Source organism: Schistocerca americana, chromosome 6, assembly GCF_021461395.2.
Source record: "Schistocerca americana isolate TAMUIC-IGC-003095 chromosome 6, iqSchAmer2.1, whole genome shotgun sequence".
In the NCBI taxonomy this organism is placed as follows: domain Eukaryota; kingdom Metazoa; phylum Arthropoda; class Insecta; order Orthoptera; family Acrididae; genus Schistocerca; species Schistocerca americana.
The window spans coordinates 194,535,136-194,551,539 of NC_060124.1; the positions used below are offsets into that span (position 1 = coordinate 194,535,136).

At 42.1% G+C, this 16,404-nt stretch overlaps 1 protein-coding gene across 1 annotated transcript in view; it reads left to right on the forward strand.

The window, feature by feature from the left end:
* LOC124619687 (dipeptidase 1-like) overlaps positions 1-16,404 on the forward strand; it is a 315,244-nt gene that overhangs the window by 263,757 nt on the left and 35,083 nt on the right. Inside the window, exon 10 of the mRNA XM_047146237.1 lies at positions 15,205-15,355. Coding sequence (XP_047002193.1) covers positions 15,205-15,355 — 151 coding nt within the window. The remainder of the gene's footprint in view (positions 1-15,204; positions 15,356-16,404) is intronic.

Genomic DNA, 16,404 nt, shown 5'->3' on the forward strand with positions numbered 1-16,404 from the left:
ATTTTTCTTACTGCCTGGTTTAGTGTTGTCACTGTCTTACTGTAGGATGGGTTTCCCTAGAAAATTATTCCATAAGAGATTATGGGGTGGAAAAATGCATAATGTGTTGCAATGATTCGTTTCGGACCAACACTAGCAATTGTATGAAGATTAAACATAGATGAACTGGTTTGAGCAGCTTCTTCCAGGTCACCCAATGACTTGGAGCATGTTATCCTGCCTGCTGATCCCTGTTCATTTGCTACATCAATTGTTGGGATGACTCTGTTTATTTTACAGAAGGGAATATAGCGGTTTTTCTCGAGATTGGGCAGTGTCAAGCTCTCTAAGAGCACTGACGAGTAAAAGTATGTGCATCTGGGGAACATTCCCCAATAAATATTCAGACGCCACGTTCTTTTTAGGGGGTCGAGGAGAAGTGTAAGATTCAGCTCGTTTGAAAAGACGTCCCTCCTCAAGGACAGATGACTGCGTAAAAAGAGTGAAATGTCTTGTGAGGTCGAATCGTCCATTGACGGTGAGAACATTAGCACACTACCTAACCTTCAAAGTGTTTAACATGTAAAATTTTAACACCATCGAAAACAGTGCTCAATGCAAAGGTAATTTCAAAGAACCTAACGAGTGAGAAGAATACAAACGGAAGAACCGTTTTAGTGAGTGACAAAAACCAGCTCAGATGTATTAATATACATTTATTGTGGTACGACCGCTTTCGTTCTTAGAACATCTTCAGATTGCCAGGATGTTCTAAGAATGAAACCGGTCTTACCATAGTAAATGTGCTGAGGTGGTTTTCATCAACCACTAAAACTAGCGTCAGTTGTAGTGCTCAACGTGGTCAAGAAAGAATCTCTGTCTTGGTCCTCTGGACCGCCTGCAGAGGAAACCACAATTCTTAATTACAGATGACGAATCATACATTTTCAAATAAATCCCAAGGAAGAAAAAAACGTCAGGCTCACATTCCCCGATGCAACAAAGTGAGGGTAAAGAAATTTAACATCAAATCGATTCTTTTCTCTTCTGCCTGGCGTTGGTCCACAAAGGATATTTACCTCCAGGACAGATAGTCAGTCACGTGTGCGACAAGTCATTACACGCATTTTGATGCTACATCACGAGACAGCGTCCTGTCACATGGTACTCTCGAAACCTTTATTTGGTTCCTAAGACTCTCTATTCGCTGGATATCAATCTCTGTGAATTTCTTTTTAGTCCTCGGGGTCAAAAACCATTTGAAGTGGTATCATTAGGGTAACCTGTTGTAACGTCGCACAGGACCTACCGCCAGCTTTGGACGAACGTATGGGCTGCGAGGCGCAATCAGATGGTTGACAACACTATGGACAGAGGTCTAAAAAAGTTGCATTTAATTGAGTGAGAGGGAGAAAATCCCCTAGGTAGCGTTAAAAGGTGGTTTTGGAAAGGAGAGGATAAGTTGTTACTTTCATTGGAAGTAAATAAGGGTGCAGACACTTAAGGATTCAATTTAAGAATAATTTATTTCCCAATTGTTCAACCTTAGTCAGAGAGGTGCCTTACGGTGACTTTAATCTTTGCAAATCAATGAGTACACCCTACTACACACATATGGTGACTTGAACTATACGAAATAAAATCGTCATAACTTTGAGCGGTTTGCGTTAGGTCGTTCAAACTGCACTTTTGGCCGCGATGCATGATGGGAACTAGTATGCGCATGCATTGTTTGGTATAGCGACGAAGAGCACTTTCATTTGGATGGGTTCGTCAATAAACAAAATAGACGCATTTGGGAGACTGAGAGTCCGCATTTCGCGATAGAGAAGTCTCTTTACCCTCCACGGCTGACGTGTGGCGTGTGAAGTTCAGTCGCAGAATAATCGGTGCGATATTCCTTGATGGCACGGGGCCTACCGAACGGTACGTGAAGGTTTTGGAAGACAATTTCATCCCCATTATTCAAAGTGATCCTGATTTCGACAAGATGTGGTTCATGCAAGATGGGTCTCGACTCCATTGCATTGAAACACGAGAATGATTTCCTAGAGGAGCACTTTGGGGACCGAATTCTGGCTCTTGGCTATCTAGAAGTCACTGGCAGGGTCTCGATTGGCCGTCATATTCTCCGGATCTGAACATATTTGACTCCTTTTTGTGGGACTAAATTAAAAATGGTGTACAGCAATAAACCGGAAACCACTGCTGAACTAAAAGCAGCCATTCAGGAGGTCATCGACAGCATCGATTTTTCGACACTTCTGCAGGCCATGCAGAATATCGCTGTTTGTTTGCGCCACATCATCGCCAATGATGGCAGGCATATCGAACATGTCATAACCTAAATCCAAATATCTGTAGTGACGTAATATGTTGACTAATGTGTGCACGTGGTAGTTTGTAACTAATTTACCTTTTTTTCATATCGTTCAATAATTGTCACCCTGTATGTTAAACCCTTCCAACAACTCCCGGTTTCTGAGCTTTTCCAGAGATGAACTCTTTCCGACAGTACACAGCCAAGTACTTTATCCACAATAGGAGACAAGTGCTGATTCCATTCTATATTCTGATACACAAAAATAACAACTAATAGTCGTTACTACTAGGGACAAAGTCTACAAAGTTTGTTCTTTTTTAAAACCACAATGACTGTTGCTGGATACATATTGGAACCTCACTTGTCATTCTTCGACTCTGTACAGACTTCTATTAGGTTTTTCTGCAGCAGCATCAAAGTGTCGCTCTATGGTGACTTCAGGGTTCGGCAGTAGTAGCGTTTCGTCTACTTCCTGGTAGTCACTGACTCGGCCCCGTCCACTTCCCATTTGTATACTAGTTTTTCAGGGTAATTTGTGCAAGTTCCTCCCATAAATGTGTTTTTCGTGATCCTTACGATGATAGTTTTTGGAGGTTCTTGAAGATTCTAGCTACAATACTGGCCATTAAAAGTGCTACACCACGAAGATGACATGCTACAGACGCGAAATTTAATCGACAGGAAGAAGATGCTGTGATATCCAAATGATTAGCTTTTCAGAGCATTCACACAAGGTTGGCACCGGTGGCGACACCTACTACGTGCTGGCATGAGGAAAGTTTCAAACCGATTTCCCATACACAAACAGCAGTTGACCGCCGTTGCCTGGTGAAACGTTGTTGTGATGCCTCGTGTAAGGAGGAGAAATGCGTACCATCACTTTTCTGACATTGATAAAGGTCGGATTGTAGCCTATCGCGATTTCAGTTTATGATATCGCGACATTGCTGCTCGCGTTGGTCGAGATCCAATGACTGTTAGCGGAATATGGAATCGGTGGGTTCAAGAGGGTAATACGGAACGCCGTGCTGGATCCCAACGGCATCGTGTCACTAGCAGTCGAGATGACAGGCATCTTATCCGCATGGCTGTAACGGACCGTGCAGCCGCGTGTCGATCCCTGAGTCAACAGGGAGACAACAACAGTTCGATGACGTTTGCAGCAGCAAGGACTATCAGCGCGGAGACCATGGCTGCGGTTACCCTCGACGCTGCATCACAGACAGGAGCGCCTGCGATGGTGAACTCAACGACGAACCTGGGTGCACGAATGGCAAAACATAATTTTTTCGGATGAATCCAGGTTCTGTTTAAAGCATCATGATGGTCGCATCCGTGTTTGGCGACATCGCGGTGAACTACATTGTAAGCGTGTATTCGTCATCGCCATACTGGCCTATCACCCAGCGAGATGGTATGGGGTGCCATTGGTTACACGTCTCGGTCACCTCTTGTTCGCATTGACGGCACTTTGAACAGTGGACATTGCATTTCAGATGTGTTACGACCCGTGGCCCTACCCTTCATTCGATCCCTGCGAAACACTACATTTCAGCAGGGTAATGCACGACAGCATGATGCAGGTCCTGTACGGGCCTTTCTGGATACAGAAAATGTTCGACTGCTGCCCTGGTCAGCACATATTCCAGATCTCTCACCACGTGAAAACGTCTGGTCAATGGTGGCCGAACAACTGGCTCGTCACAATACGCCAGTTACTACTCCTGATGAATGTGGTATCGTGTTGAAGCTGCATAGGCAGCTGTACCTGTACACGCCATCCAAGCTCTGTTTGACTCAATGCCCAGGCGTATCAAGACCGTTATTAATCAGATGTCAGTTCTAGTATAATATATTTGTCTGCATTTCTTCTTGGTGCAGCAATGTTAATGGGCCGTAGTGTATATGCCAGCAACTGCTAGTCACCATGGTGCCTGAGTATATTGTCCACACCTACCCATTACTGCAGCGCCGCTTCCTCAGCAGGTTTTCAACAAGTCTGGCCTCACACAAAGTGCTGGCGCTTTTCTGAGTTCTGCCTGACACCATACCTTATACTTTGTCTTAAGTACCGCTACTCATACAGGTCCCGAGTGGGCTGTAATTATCGTATGGCAGTGGAACTGGGTAGATATGCTAATGCAGTAAAGTGGAACCAATTTACGCTTGAAAAAATTAATTCCAATTTTGGCCACGAGATACAAAACTGGTACACTGTTTGCATGACAATACTACCATTTTACCAGCCATGACATGAGTGAACTGTACGGCTAACGAGACGAGGAAACCTGTACTGGTAGTGAAACTGTTTTGTGTGAACAGCAGCAATTACAGTGTTGCATTGGGAGAGTATTATCACCTGGAAGGTCTGAGAAGAAGTCCGATATCACTAAGTGGTTTGAGGAAGCTGTTGTGTTGTAGTGGTCTTCTGTCCAGAGACTGGTTTGATGCAGCTCTCCATACTGCCGTATCCTGTACAATCCTCTACATCTACGAGTAACTACTGCAACCTACATCCTTCTGAATCTGCTTAGTGTATTCATCACTCGGTCTCCCTCTATGATTTTTGCCCTCCATGCTTCCTTCCAATAGTAAATTGCTGATCTCATGATGCCTTAGGAAGTGTCCTACCAATCGATAACTTGTTCTGGTCAAGTGTGCCAGAAATTCCTCTTCTCCTCAATTTTATTCAGTACCTCCTCATTAGATACATCATCACTCATCTAATCTTCACCATTCTTCTGTAGCACCACATTTCAAAAGCTTTTATTCTCTTCTTGTCTAAACTATTTATCGTCCATGTTTCATTTCCATACATGGCTACACTTCATACAAATACTTTAGAAAAGACTTCCTGACACTTAAATCTACACTCGATGTTAACATATTTCTCTTCTTCGGAAACGCTTTCCTTGCCATACATTTTATATCCCCCCTACTTCGACCATCATCAGTTATTTTGCTCCCCAAACAGCAAAACTCATCTACTACTTTAAGTGTCTCATTTTCTAATCTAATTCCTTCAACATAACTTGATTTAATTAGACTACATTCCATTATCCTCGTTTTGCTTTTGTTGATGTTCATTTTATATCCTCCTTTCAAGACACTGTCCATTACGTTCAACTGCTCTTCTATGTCCTCTACTGTCTCTGACAGAATTACAGTATCGTCGGCAAACCTCGAAGTTTTTATTTCTTCTCCATGGATTTTAATTCCTACTCCAAGTTTTTCTTTTGTTTCATTTACTGCTTGATCAATATAGAGATTGAGCAAAATCGGGGAAAGGCAACAAGCCTGAGTCACTCCTTTCTCAACCACTGCTTCCGTTTCGACTCTTATAACTGTCATCTGTTTTCTCTACAACGTCTAAATAGCTTTTCGCTCTCTGTATTTTACTACTGTCACCTTCAGAATTTGAAAGAGAGTATACCTGTCAATATTTTCAAAAGCTTTCTCTAAGTCTACGAATGCTAGAAACGTATGTTTTCTTTTCCTTAACCTATCTTCTAAGATAATTCATAGGGTCAGTATTTCCTACGGAATGCAAACTTATCATCTCCGAGGTCGGCTTCTGCCAGTTTTCCATTCGTCTCTGAAGAACTCTTGTTCACATTTTGCAGACGTGACTTATTAAACTGATAGTTCGGTAGTTTTCACACCTGCCAACACCTGCTTTCTTTGGGATTGGAATTATTATATTCTTCTTGCAGTCTCAGGGTATTTCGCCTGTCTCATACATCTTGCTTGCCAGATGGAAGAATTTTGTCATCGCTGGCTCTCTCAAGGTCATCAGTAGCTCTAACGGAATGTTGTTTAGTCCCGGAGCCTTGTTTCGATGTAGTTCTCTCAATGCTCTGTCAAATTCTTCACGCAATATCATATCCCACATTTCATCTACATCTACATCCTCTTGTATTTCCATAATATTGCCCTCAAGTACATAGCCCTTGTATAGACCGTATATATACTCCTTCCACCTTTCTGCTTTCCCTCCTTTGCTTAGGACTGATTTTCCATCTGAGTGCTTGATACACATACAGGTGGTTCTCGTTTCTCCAAAGTTCTCTGTAATTTTCCTGTAGGCAGTATCTATCTTACCCCAAGTCTCCATCCTTACATTTGCCCTATAGCCATCCCTGCTTAGCCATTTTGCACTTCCTGTCGATTTCACATTTGAGACATTTTTCGCCTGCTTCATTTACTGCATTTCTATATTTTCTCCTGTCAGCAATTAAATTCAATATATCTTCTGTTACTCAAGAATTTCTACTAGCCCTGCTGTTTTTATTTACTTAATCCTCTGCTGCCTTCACTATTTCATCTCTCAAAGCTACCCATTCTTCTTCTACTGTATTTGTTTGCCCTGTTCTTGTCAATCGTTCCCTAATGCTATCTCCGAAGATCTCTCCAACCTCTGGTACGATTTAAAACCTGGTTCCTAAAACTCTGTCTTACCGTTATATAATTTATCTGAAACCTTCCAGTGTCTCCAGGCCTCTTCCACCTAAACAGCCTTCTCTCATGCTTCTTAAACCAAGTATTAGCTATGATTAAGTAATTCCCTACGCAAAATTCTACCAGACCGCTTCCTCTTTCATTCCTTACTCCAAGTCCATATTCACCTACTAATTTTCCTTCTCTTCCTTTTCCTACTATCGAATTCCGTCCCCAATGACTATTAAATTTTCGTCTCCCTTAACTACCTAAATAATTTCTTTTATCGCCTGATACATTTCTTCAAACTCTTCATTACCTGCCGAACTAGTTGGCATATAAACTTGTACTACTACGGGAAGCGTGGGCTTCATGTCCATCTTGGCCACAATAATGCGTTCACCATGCTGTTCGTAGTAGCTTATCTGCGTTCCTAATTCTTTATTCGTTATTAAACTCACTCCAGCATTACCCCTATTTGATTTTGTATTTATAACCATGTATTCATCTGACCAGAAGTCTTGTTTCTCCTGCCACCAAAAGTCGCTAATTCCCTCTGTATTTAACTTCAACCTATCCATTTTCCTTCTTAAATTTTCTAAACTATCTGACATTCGACGCTCCGGTCTGTAGAATACCTATTTCCTTTCCCCTGATAACGACATCCTCCTGAGTAGTCCACGCCGGGAGATCCGAATGGGGGACTATTTTACCTCCGGAATATTTTACCCAAAAGGACGCCATCATCATTTAATCATACAGTAAAGCTGCATGCACTCGAGAAATATTACGGCTGTAGTTTCCCCCTGCTTTCAGCCGTTCGCAGTACCAGCACAGTATGGCCGGGAGTAATCGCTGCATTTAAAATAAGAAAAATTTATGGTAACAATAAGATATGTCACATTACTAATCTGATGCATCGCATACATTTAATCCATCCTCGGTCACTTAGCTCCACACATATGTTCCTGGTTTTACTAACACTCAGACACACTGTCACACCCCGAATCACCTGCTGTGTCACACGATCTTAATCCCAGAGATAATACATGGAACAGAAGCTGAAAAATAGCATTCAGCATCGCCGCACTGATGTCATTGTTACAGGAACTAACCATTAATGGCTTCAGTTCAATACGGCAAACCTGAAGAAATTTGACGAATATCTTCGTCGTTGAACTGAGGCCATTATTCAGATTATAAACGGCATTACATGGCATTAGCGAGATGTTTCTGATTTTCTTATCATGGCCAGTATGAAAGTACACAATTCTACATGTTGGCTGGGAAAATTACAATTTCGTTCCCATTTGCAGACTAGAAAATATTTCGTAATGTCCGCGAATGTTTGACAGGTTTTACTTTGAGAACTTTTCTCGTGACGACACCCTTGAATAAAACATTGACATACCTCTTGCCGCGTCAGTTCGGAATAAAACCACAAGCTTTCGACTATTACTATCATCACCTTCTTCAGGAGCAAATTACTGTCGTGGCCGCTACTGTAAAATGTATACGGGTGAAGTGGTGCCAAATTTGATGCACCTTCTTCAGAAAGATGCACGAATAAATTGGCCACAGACTGAGACAATGTAGAACCTGTAAGTCATTTGACAAAATTTACCGCTATTCAAGAAACAGGCGAGCGTCATGGCATAGTTCAAGTTTCAGGAGGAGACTGCTCTGCCACCAGTTTCAATGTGTCTTCCACAAGAACTTTTGCAAATTGAAAGACAACTTCCAGGCCGACTAAAAATTCGTTTGTACCAATCCTCAATGTTACGATTTACTTAATGAAGCTTTTAATGTGACGATTGCTGCGGCCAACTGTTGGAATCAGTTTGGTTAGATACTTTGTTAGCCTATAGGTGGGAGAATCAACAGCAACAATGATAGGTCCTAATGGCACATCTTCTTTGTGAATTTTAAGCAAACCATACTGTGTGGGTTGTCTACTATCTCGAGTGCTGATAATTTTTTTTACATCTTCTGATAGAGCAAAATTCTTCAGCAGCTTCTGGTGTATAACAGTGAAGCGTTCCATTTGAGCCTGTACGTATTGATCTCCTACGATGATGAAACTTTGCTATGATCTTCGTTAGTATGAGAACAAGTGTGGTACTTCTATTGTCAGCCAGAAGCGCAACAAGATTTTCATCTCTTCGCAATGGCCGGCCGGGGTGGCCGAAGGGTTCTAGGCGCTACAGTCTGGAACCGCGCGACCGCTACGGTCGCAGGTTCGAATCCTGCCTCGGGCATGGATGTGTGTTATGTCCTTAGGTTAGTTAGGTTTACGTAGTTCTAAGTTCTAGGGGACTGATGACCTCTGAAGTTTAGTCCCATGCTGCTCAGAGCCATTTGAACCATTTTTTTCTCTTCGCAGTGCAGGAAGTCTCTCTCTCTCTCTCTCTCTCTCTCTTTCTCTCTCTCTCTCTCTCTTTCGGCTGATGTTCACAATAGATTCACTGCTTGATGGGAGAGTGACATTCAGGGCCGAAATGGTTCCATCGTCTGTGTCAATAGTCGACAAATTGCGGCTCGAGAACCACATGTGGCTCTTTGTCCCCTGGAATGTGACTCTTCCACAAAGTATAAAGTGCCTCTGTAACATAGTTAAAATTTTCTAGCTTTAATATTGGCACTGGCAACTTTGAAATGCAACTTATGGGTTTCAAGAACAAAGATTGAGGGGTTCGAAATCTGAACGTATTTGTGCTTTTATAGAGACTAGTATCGCCTGTGCTCGAAAATTCGGCCAACTGCGTCAGTGAACCTCGTCTGTGATGGCAATTCTCCCGTGTCTCCAAGTGTCTGAAATTTTAGCCACAGAACTGGTCCGCGGCAAATGCGTGTATCTAGACATAATTCTTTGATTTCTCTTTAATTGTTCGATCATTTGAAGGTAGTCTTTGATACACTGCGTTAAAAAAATTGTGTTAATGGCAGCAAATTATTTTTTACGTTATGACAACACAACGTGAATGACGTTGTATCGCGTAAAGTCACTTTAGACGCGAAACGATTTGCTTTATAAAATCTGCTTAGTAAATTTATCAAACTGCAGTTGCAGTTCTCAACACTATTTGAAATTACGCTCAGCACACATTTACATGTATCTTCCAGAACGACAACAGAATTATCGTTATCGACATCTGCGTTATTTCTGTTACTGCCCCTACCCAAAAATTGTGTCTCTCTATCACTTTGACTTTCAGTGCAACGCTTAAATATTTTTCTTCGAGGCAGCTTAAAACAAATATATTTTCCTTATAATAAGGGACGTTGTGGCTACTTAAAATGAAGATACTGGAAATTAGAAAGACTAAATTTTGTGGTGACGGTGGCAGACGAACACAGAGCTAGTTCCGTCTACTTTTAGAACAAAGTAAGTGAAAAAACGACGCTAATAAACAATGTTTGCTATCCCCGACGGCTTAGTTACTACGTTTAGTTTTCCACTGTTGACAACATTAACAACGTAGAAAAATGGTTCAAATGGCTCTGAGCACTATGGGACTTAACTACTGAGGCCATCAGTCCCCTATAACTTAGAACTACTTAAACCTAACTAACCTAAGGACTTCACACACATCCATGCCCGAGGCCGGATTCGAACCTGCGACCGTAGCGGTGACGCGGTTCCAAACTGAAGCGCTTAGAACCTCACGGCCACACCGGCCGGCAACAACGTAGAAGTTTCGGCACTGTAGGTGTCCGGTATACGTGTGTTACTGTAAATGAATTGTCTGGAACTTTTAAACATGAACGCCCCTAAAATGCAATTTCACGAAACGTAGTTACTTCCATATGTAGTTTCTACCATAACACCTGATTGTCACCCGTGGTAGATATTGGTAGCAATGTCAGAGACAAAGGAAAACTTTTGTCATGTGTGTGTATCTACTGTCCTAATGGATATGTGTACATATGATGTTTTTTCTTCTGTGCACATCTAAGGAAAATTTCCTTTCGAACTATGTAAGTTTCATTGGGCTCCTTATGCAATTAATTTTAAAAATCGGTACTTCAATTTTCCATGCTAACATATTAATACTATGGTCGCTAAATAAAGCAGATGCATTATCATTATGAGTTTCCACAGTGCTGTTACTTTTTCTTCGCAAAAATTGTGTCTGTCTAGCTGTGTGTCTTTCACTCTGATCCGCTAGCATTCTCCTTCTAGACACGCCCTAAAACAAATATAGGTTCCGCATAATAAGGAAAGTCCGAATTCGTAGTTACTCAGAATATTAAATTTAGGAATTTACTTCAGATTTCTGGTACTGGTAGCAAATGATCCCACAGTTACACTTTCAGAGAAGTAATCAAAATAACGACGCCAATACGCAACGTTATTTACAGACTTCGTCACTGCATTATGTTGATTTCCACTGCTGACAACATCACTGACCTACCAGCACCGTAGCTGCCCGGTACACAAGTTTTACTGCAAATGAACCATGAAAAAATGGAAACGATTTCACGAAGTGTTGCTACTTTCGTGTGTCATTTCTATTATAGCACCTGATCGGTGCGTAGGGCGTAGGTTGGAAGCTCTTCAGTTTTCGATGTCCACGTATTAGAGATTTTCTTCCATGATAGAGAATGTGACATCAGCGTTACGAATTTGAAAGTTTCTACTTCCTTTCTCCACTCTTAACCGCTACATACACATGTTATATTTCCTTTGTGTACATGTATGGCAAAGTACTTTTCGAATTATGTAACGATTATTGGCTTCCTTGTACAATTAATATTAAAAATCCGTACTTCAATTTTCGTGTTCACATATTAATATCACTATACTGTAGAAAACCAAATGTGAATATAGCTTACAGCATAAGTGTTGCACTTTGAAAGACCTAGCATTGGAAGATATGACAATTTTTAACACCTGGAATAGTATTCCTGACTCACCTGAAAAACTAGCTTTTGCTTTTCTTTTCTTATTCGAGTCTACATATTCATACGAACAATCATTTTCAAGCATGAACCTTATCAAGAGTAAACTGAGAAGTCTTCATGTTCATGAGGACCCGAACCGTGACTAAAATTAAGAACAGCAATACACAAACCTGACTTATCAAAACTTTCCTAGGAGATGCCTGGCCATTGTTAACATTAATGTTTGTCAGCCATTGTCACCATTTAATTTTATAAATGACGTGAATTTCATTTTATCAGTAAATCGTACCGTTAAGTGGAATATCGAGTTTTGTGTAGTGTACTACAGCTTAACTAAGACTTAGGATATTAAGTACATATTATTACATTAATTTTAGAGACCGGTGTGATGCGAAAAACGTTTAGTGTCAGGTGTTAAGAAGGGCATGCTGAGATGGTTTGGACACATGAAGAGTATGAACGAAGGGAAATAGACGAATCAAGTATACAAGACGAGTGTGAATGGCAGAGATGGGAGACATCGACCCCCACGAACGTTCCACAATCATATTGAGGACGTTTTCAGAAAAGACCAACTTAAGAGTACTCTAAGTTAATGAGAATGTACCTACCTACATAATTTCTAAAAAATGGCTCTCAAAAGCAATTACAATTGTTGCAATGTTGTTATTTGGCTCTGTTGACTAATGAGTTTGCCGACCACGGGTCTATTTTCTTAGCCGAGAGATCGTTGACAGTGCGTGCCGTTCCGTGAGATGACACTGAACGTTGCTAATTCGTAATTGTAAGCTACTCAAACATCCCAGAAATAACGCAACGAGAGGTCTAAGAATTTTTTATCCAGGTGTTCTGCTGTTAATGGCGTAAGCCTATTACGGTATTTTTAATTTCCTCCTTGTTGAGAGCTAGTTGACAGGTTTTCTGTCTATATGTTCCGAATTTCTCCTTTTTGTGACATGTAAAATGCTGCTTTGTGCCGAATCATCTAATTGGTGTATCCCTACTACAACATGTAATGCGCCCATTTTTAGGTGCCCTAAATACACCAACACGTCAGAGAAGTATTCCTTGACTCCTACGATCTCTTAAGGCGCGTTTCACAGTACAGAACCTGAGGATCTATGTGCTGAAGGTATAACCCCTTATTAAAGTAATTAAACAGTTATGTATGATACAGCGCTTTGAATACTGTATATAGCAATTTGGCTCTGCTGTGATTTTGTGCGTGTTTTCCTGTATTTATGGAATAACATGAGTGCATATCGTTCAGTGTGTGAGCTAAATGAATCGTGCTTCGCTACCTGATATGCACTGCTGGCTGTGTGCTGTGTCTGGTGCGGTAAACATCAATCCGAAACATTCAAGCAAAAAGACTGCCTGTTTGTCGACGAGACTGGCAGCATTGCCTGCAGTTCCACAAATCATTCACCAGGCATTCATACAGCACTTAATTTAACCTTTCTTAGAGAACAGACTACTTCACTGAAGCACCAACGAAACTGGTATTGGCATGCGTATTCAAACACAGAGATATGTCAACAGGCAGAATACGGCGGTCGACAACACCTATATAACACAACAAGTAGCTGGGCACTCATTAGATCGGTTACTGCTGCTACAGTGGCAGGTTATCAAGATTTAAGTGAGTTTGAACGTGGTGCTACAGTCGGCGCACAAGCGATGTGACACAGCATCTCCTATGTAGCGATAAAGTCGGGATTTTCGTGTACGACCATTTCAGGAGTGTACCTTGAATATTATGAATTCTGTAAAACATCAGATCTCCAACGTCGCTGCCCGCATCTCGTGGTCGTGCGGTAGCGTTCTCGCTTCCCACGCCCGGGTTCCCGGGTTCGATTCCCGGCGGGGTCAGGGATTTTCTCTGCCTCGTGATGGCTGGGTGTTATGTGCTGTCCTTAGGTTAGTTAGGTTTAAGTAGTTCTAAGTTCTAGGGGACTGATGACCATAGATGTTAAGTCCCATAGTGCTCAGAGCCATTTGAACCATTTTTTTCCAACGTCGCTGCGGCCGGAAAAAGATCGTGAAAGAACGAGACGACTTAAGAGAATCGTTCAACTTACAGAAGTGCAATCCTTCCGCAAATTGCTACAGATTTCATTGCTGGGCCATCAACAAGTGTCAGCGTGCGAACAAACATCATCGATATGGGCTTTCGTAGCCGAAAGCTCACTCGTCTACCCTTGATGACTGTACGATACAAACCTTGCACCTCGCCTGGGCCCGTCAACACCGACATTGGATTGTTGATAACTGAAAACATGTTGCATGGTCGGACGAGCCTAGTTTCAAAAAAATGGTTCAAATAGCTCTGAGCACTATGGGACACAACTGCTGAGGTCATCAGTCCCGTAGAGCTTAGAACTACTTAAACCTAACTAACCTAAGGACATCACACACATCCATGCCCGAGGCAGGATTCGAACCTGCGACCGTAGCAGTCGTGTGGTTCCAGACTATAGCGCCTAGAACTGCTCGGCCACCATGCCTGGCTAGTCTAGTTTCAAATTGTGTCTAGCGGATGGAGGTGTAGGGGTATGGAGACAACCTCATGACTCCAAGGACCCTGCATGTCAGTAGGAGACTGTTCAAGCTGGTGGAGACTCTGTAATGGTGTGGGGCGTGTGCAGTTGGAGTGATATGGGACCCATGATACGTCTAGATACGAGTCTGACAGCATCCTGTACGATCACCTGTATCCATCCATGTCCATTATGCATTCCGAAGAACTTGGGCAATTACGGCAGGACAATGCGACACCCCATACGTCCAGAATTGCTACAGAGTGGCTCCAGGAACACTCTTCTGAATTTAAACACTTCCGCTGCCCACCAAACTCCCCACACATGAATATTATTTAATATCTTGGATGCCTAGCAACGTGCTGTTCAGAAGAGATTTTGATCCCCTCGAACTCTTACGGATTTATGCTCAGCCCTGTCAATTGCCTCCAACACTACTTCAGCCATTAGCGAGTCCATGACACGTCGTGTTGAGGTATTTCTGCATGCTCGCGGGGGCTCTATACGATATTAAGCAGGTGTAGCAGTTTCTTTGGCTCTTCATATTATATACATAGTAATATCGTTCATCTGTCTTCCACAAAGTATGTCATTTCAGCTTTTACAGGAAGTTCAGAAGCGTCCTGCATTTAAAATTTGAGGTTGTTATTGAGTTTCTCTTCCGCGTTTCGCTGGAAGGCGAACTGTGAGCCATCTAAACATGCACGCAATATCAGAATGAAAGTAGCAGAATAATCCATACAGGAATGTCTTTGCTACAGTCTATAAATGCACTGATAGCCAGAAGAAGTTGTGATATTGTGAAGGTATTTATTTATTTACGGGTTTGGTTTATTCGGACTGGTTCGTTCCTTCAAGCTCTCTCTTACATATAAACAGTTAATCTTAGAGAGTAGATATTTAATACGCCTACAAAAGTAAAGGTGTAAACGATTTGCCAGCGTTTTCTCATGCAGCTATTGTCACCAGTCTATCAGTGGCGCAAAGACGACTAATTTTGTTGTTATTTTCTGTCTACAGGGTGCCGGAAGGAGTGGATGACGTCTCCAAGTATCCCGACATCTTTGACAGACTCGCGCAGCCCAAGGATGGTGAACCAGAATGGTCGTCCGATGACCTCATGAAGCTAGCGGGCCTCAATTTGCTCAGAGTGTTCAGTAAGGTCGAACAGGTAAGCGCTTTCAGTGATACAGATTGATTAGACATAATAGACGACTTTGTATGCTTACATACACAATAACACCTTTTATAAAATGGCAATCATACTACCGCTTCCTCACACTGCAGCTGTAATACGAGGCCTGTTCAGAAAGTAAGCTCCGATTGATTGCCAAATTGAAACCACAGTGAACATCAGAAATGTTTTACTTGTAACAATTAGCTACACCTTTCAGCTACTTCTCTACGTAGTCGCCGTTCTGACTTAGACTTTTGTCATAGCGTTGTACCAACTTTTCAATAGCCTCATCATAGTAGGCAGCCGCCAGTGCTTTCCGCCAATTCTCCACGCTGGCCTACACCTCGTTGTCTGTGTCAAAATGTTGTCTTCAAAGACAGTGGTTCATGTGACCAGAGATGAAACTCAGGGGGAGACAATTGCGGACTGTATTGTGGGTAATCTCACATTTCCATTTGAAAACGATGCAGGAGCATCTTCATTGCCCCTGCAGAATGCGGCTGAGAATTGTCTTGAAGAAGAAACAGCACGACAGTTATGTAATGTTATCTGCGTAGCTTCAGGCGAAATTTCTCACCAGGCCCTCGTACTTGGCGGCAGACACTATTTTATAGACATCTTTACGCACTCACTGCGAGCTCAGAAATGAGAAGAGCGACGTGATGCTAACTGGGGTTATACTAGAGACACGACCCAACACATCTGTGCAAAGCTTTATCGGATTTTCATAGTCGTTTCCATTTCGCGACCGATCGGAGCTTACTTTCTGAACGCCCCTCGTACAACATATGTGCAGGTACTAACATAATGATATGCTAGCCCTCTCACAGTGTCATAGAAATGCTGAAAATTCATGCTAGATGCCAAATATCCCGAGAAAGTCTACTTAAAATGTTTCAAGAAGTAGCATTTATGAGTTTTTATCCTCATCGTCACGATTATCATTATCAATATGTGACACTCACCACAGGGTAAAATCTTTCTCTATTTTTTTCCGCGTACTGGTGTTTCCAGCTTTACGTATCAATTTTGCGTCTGTATCT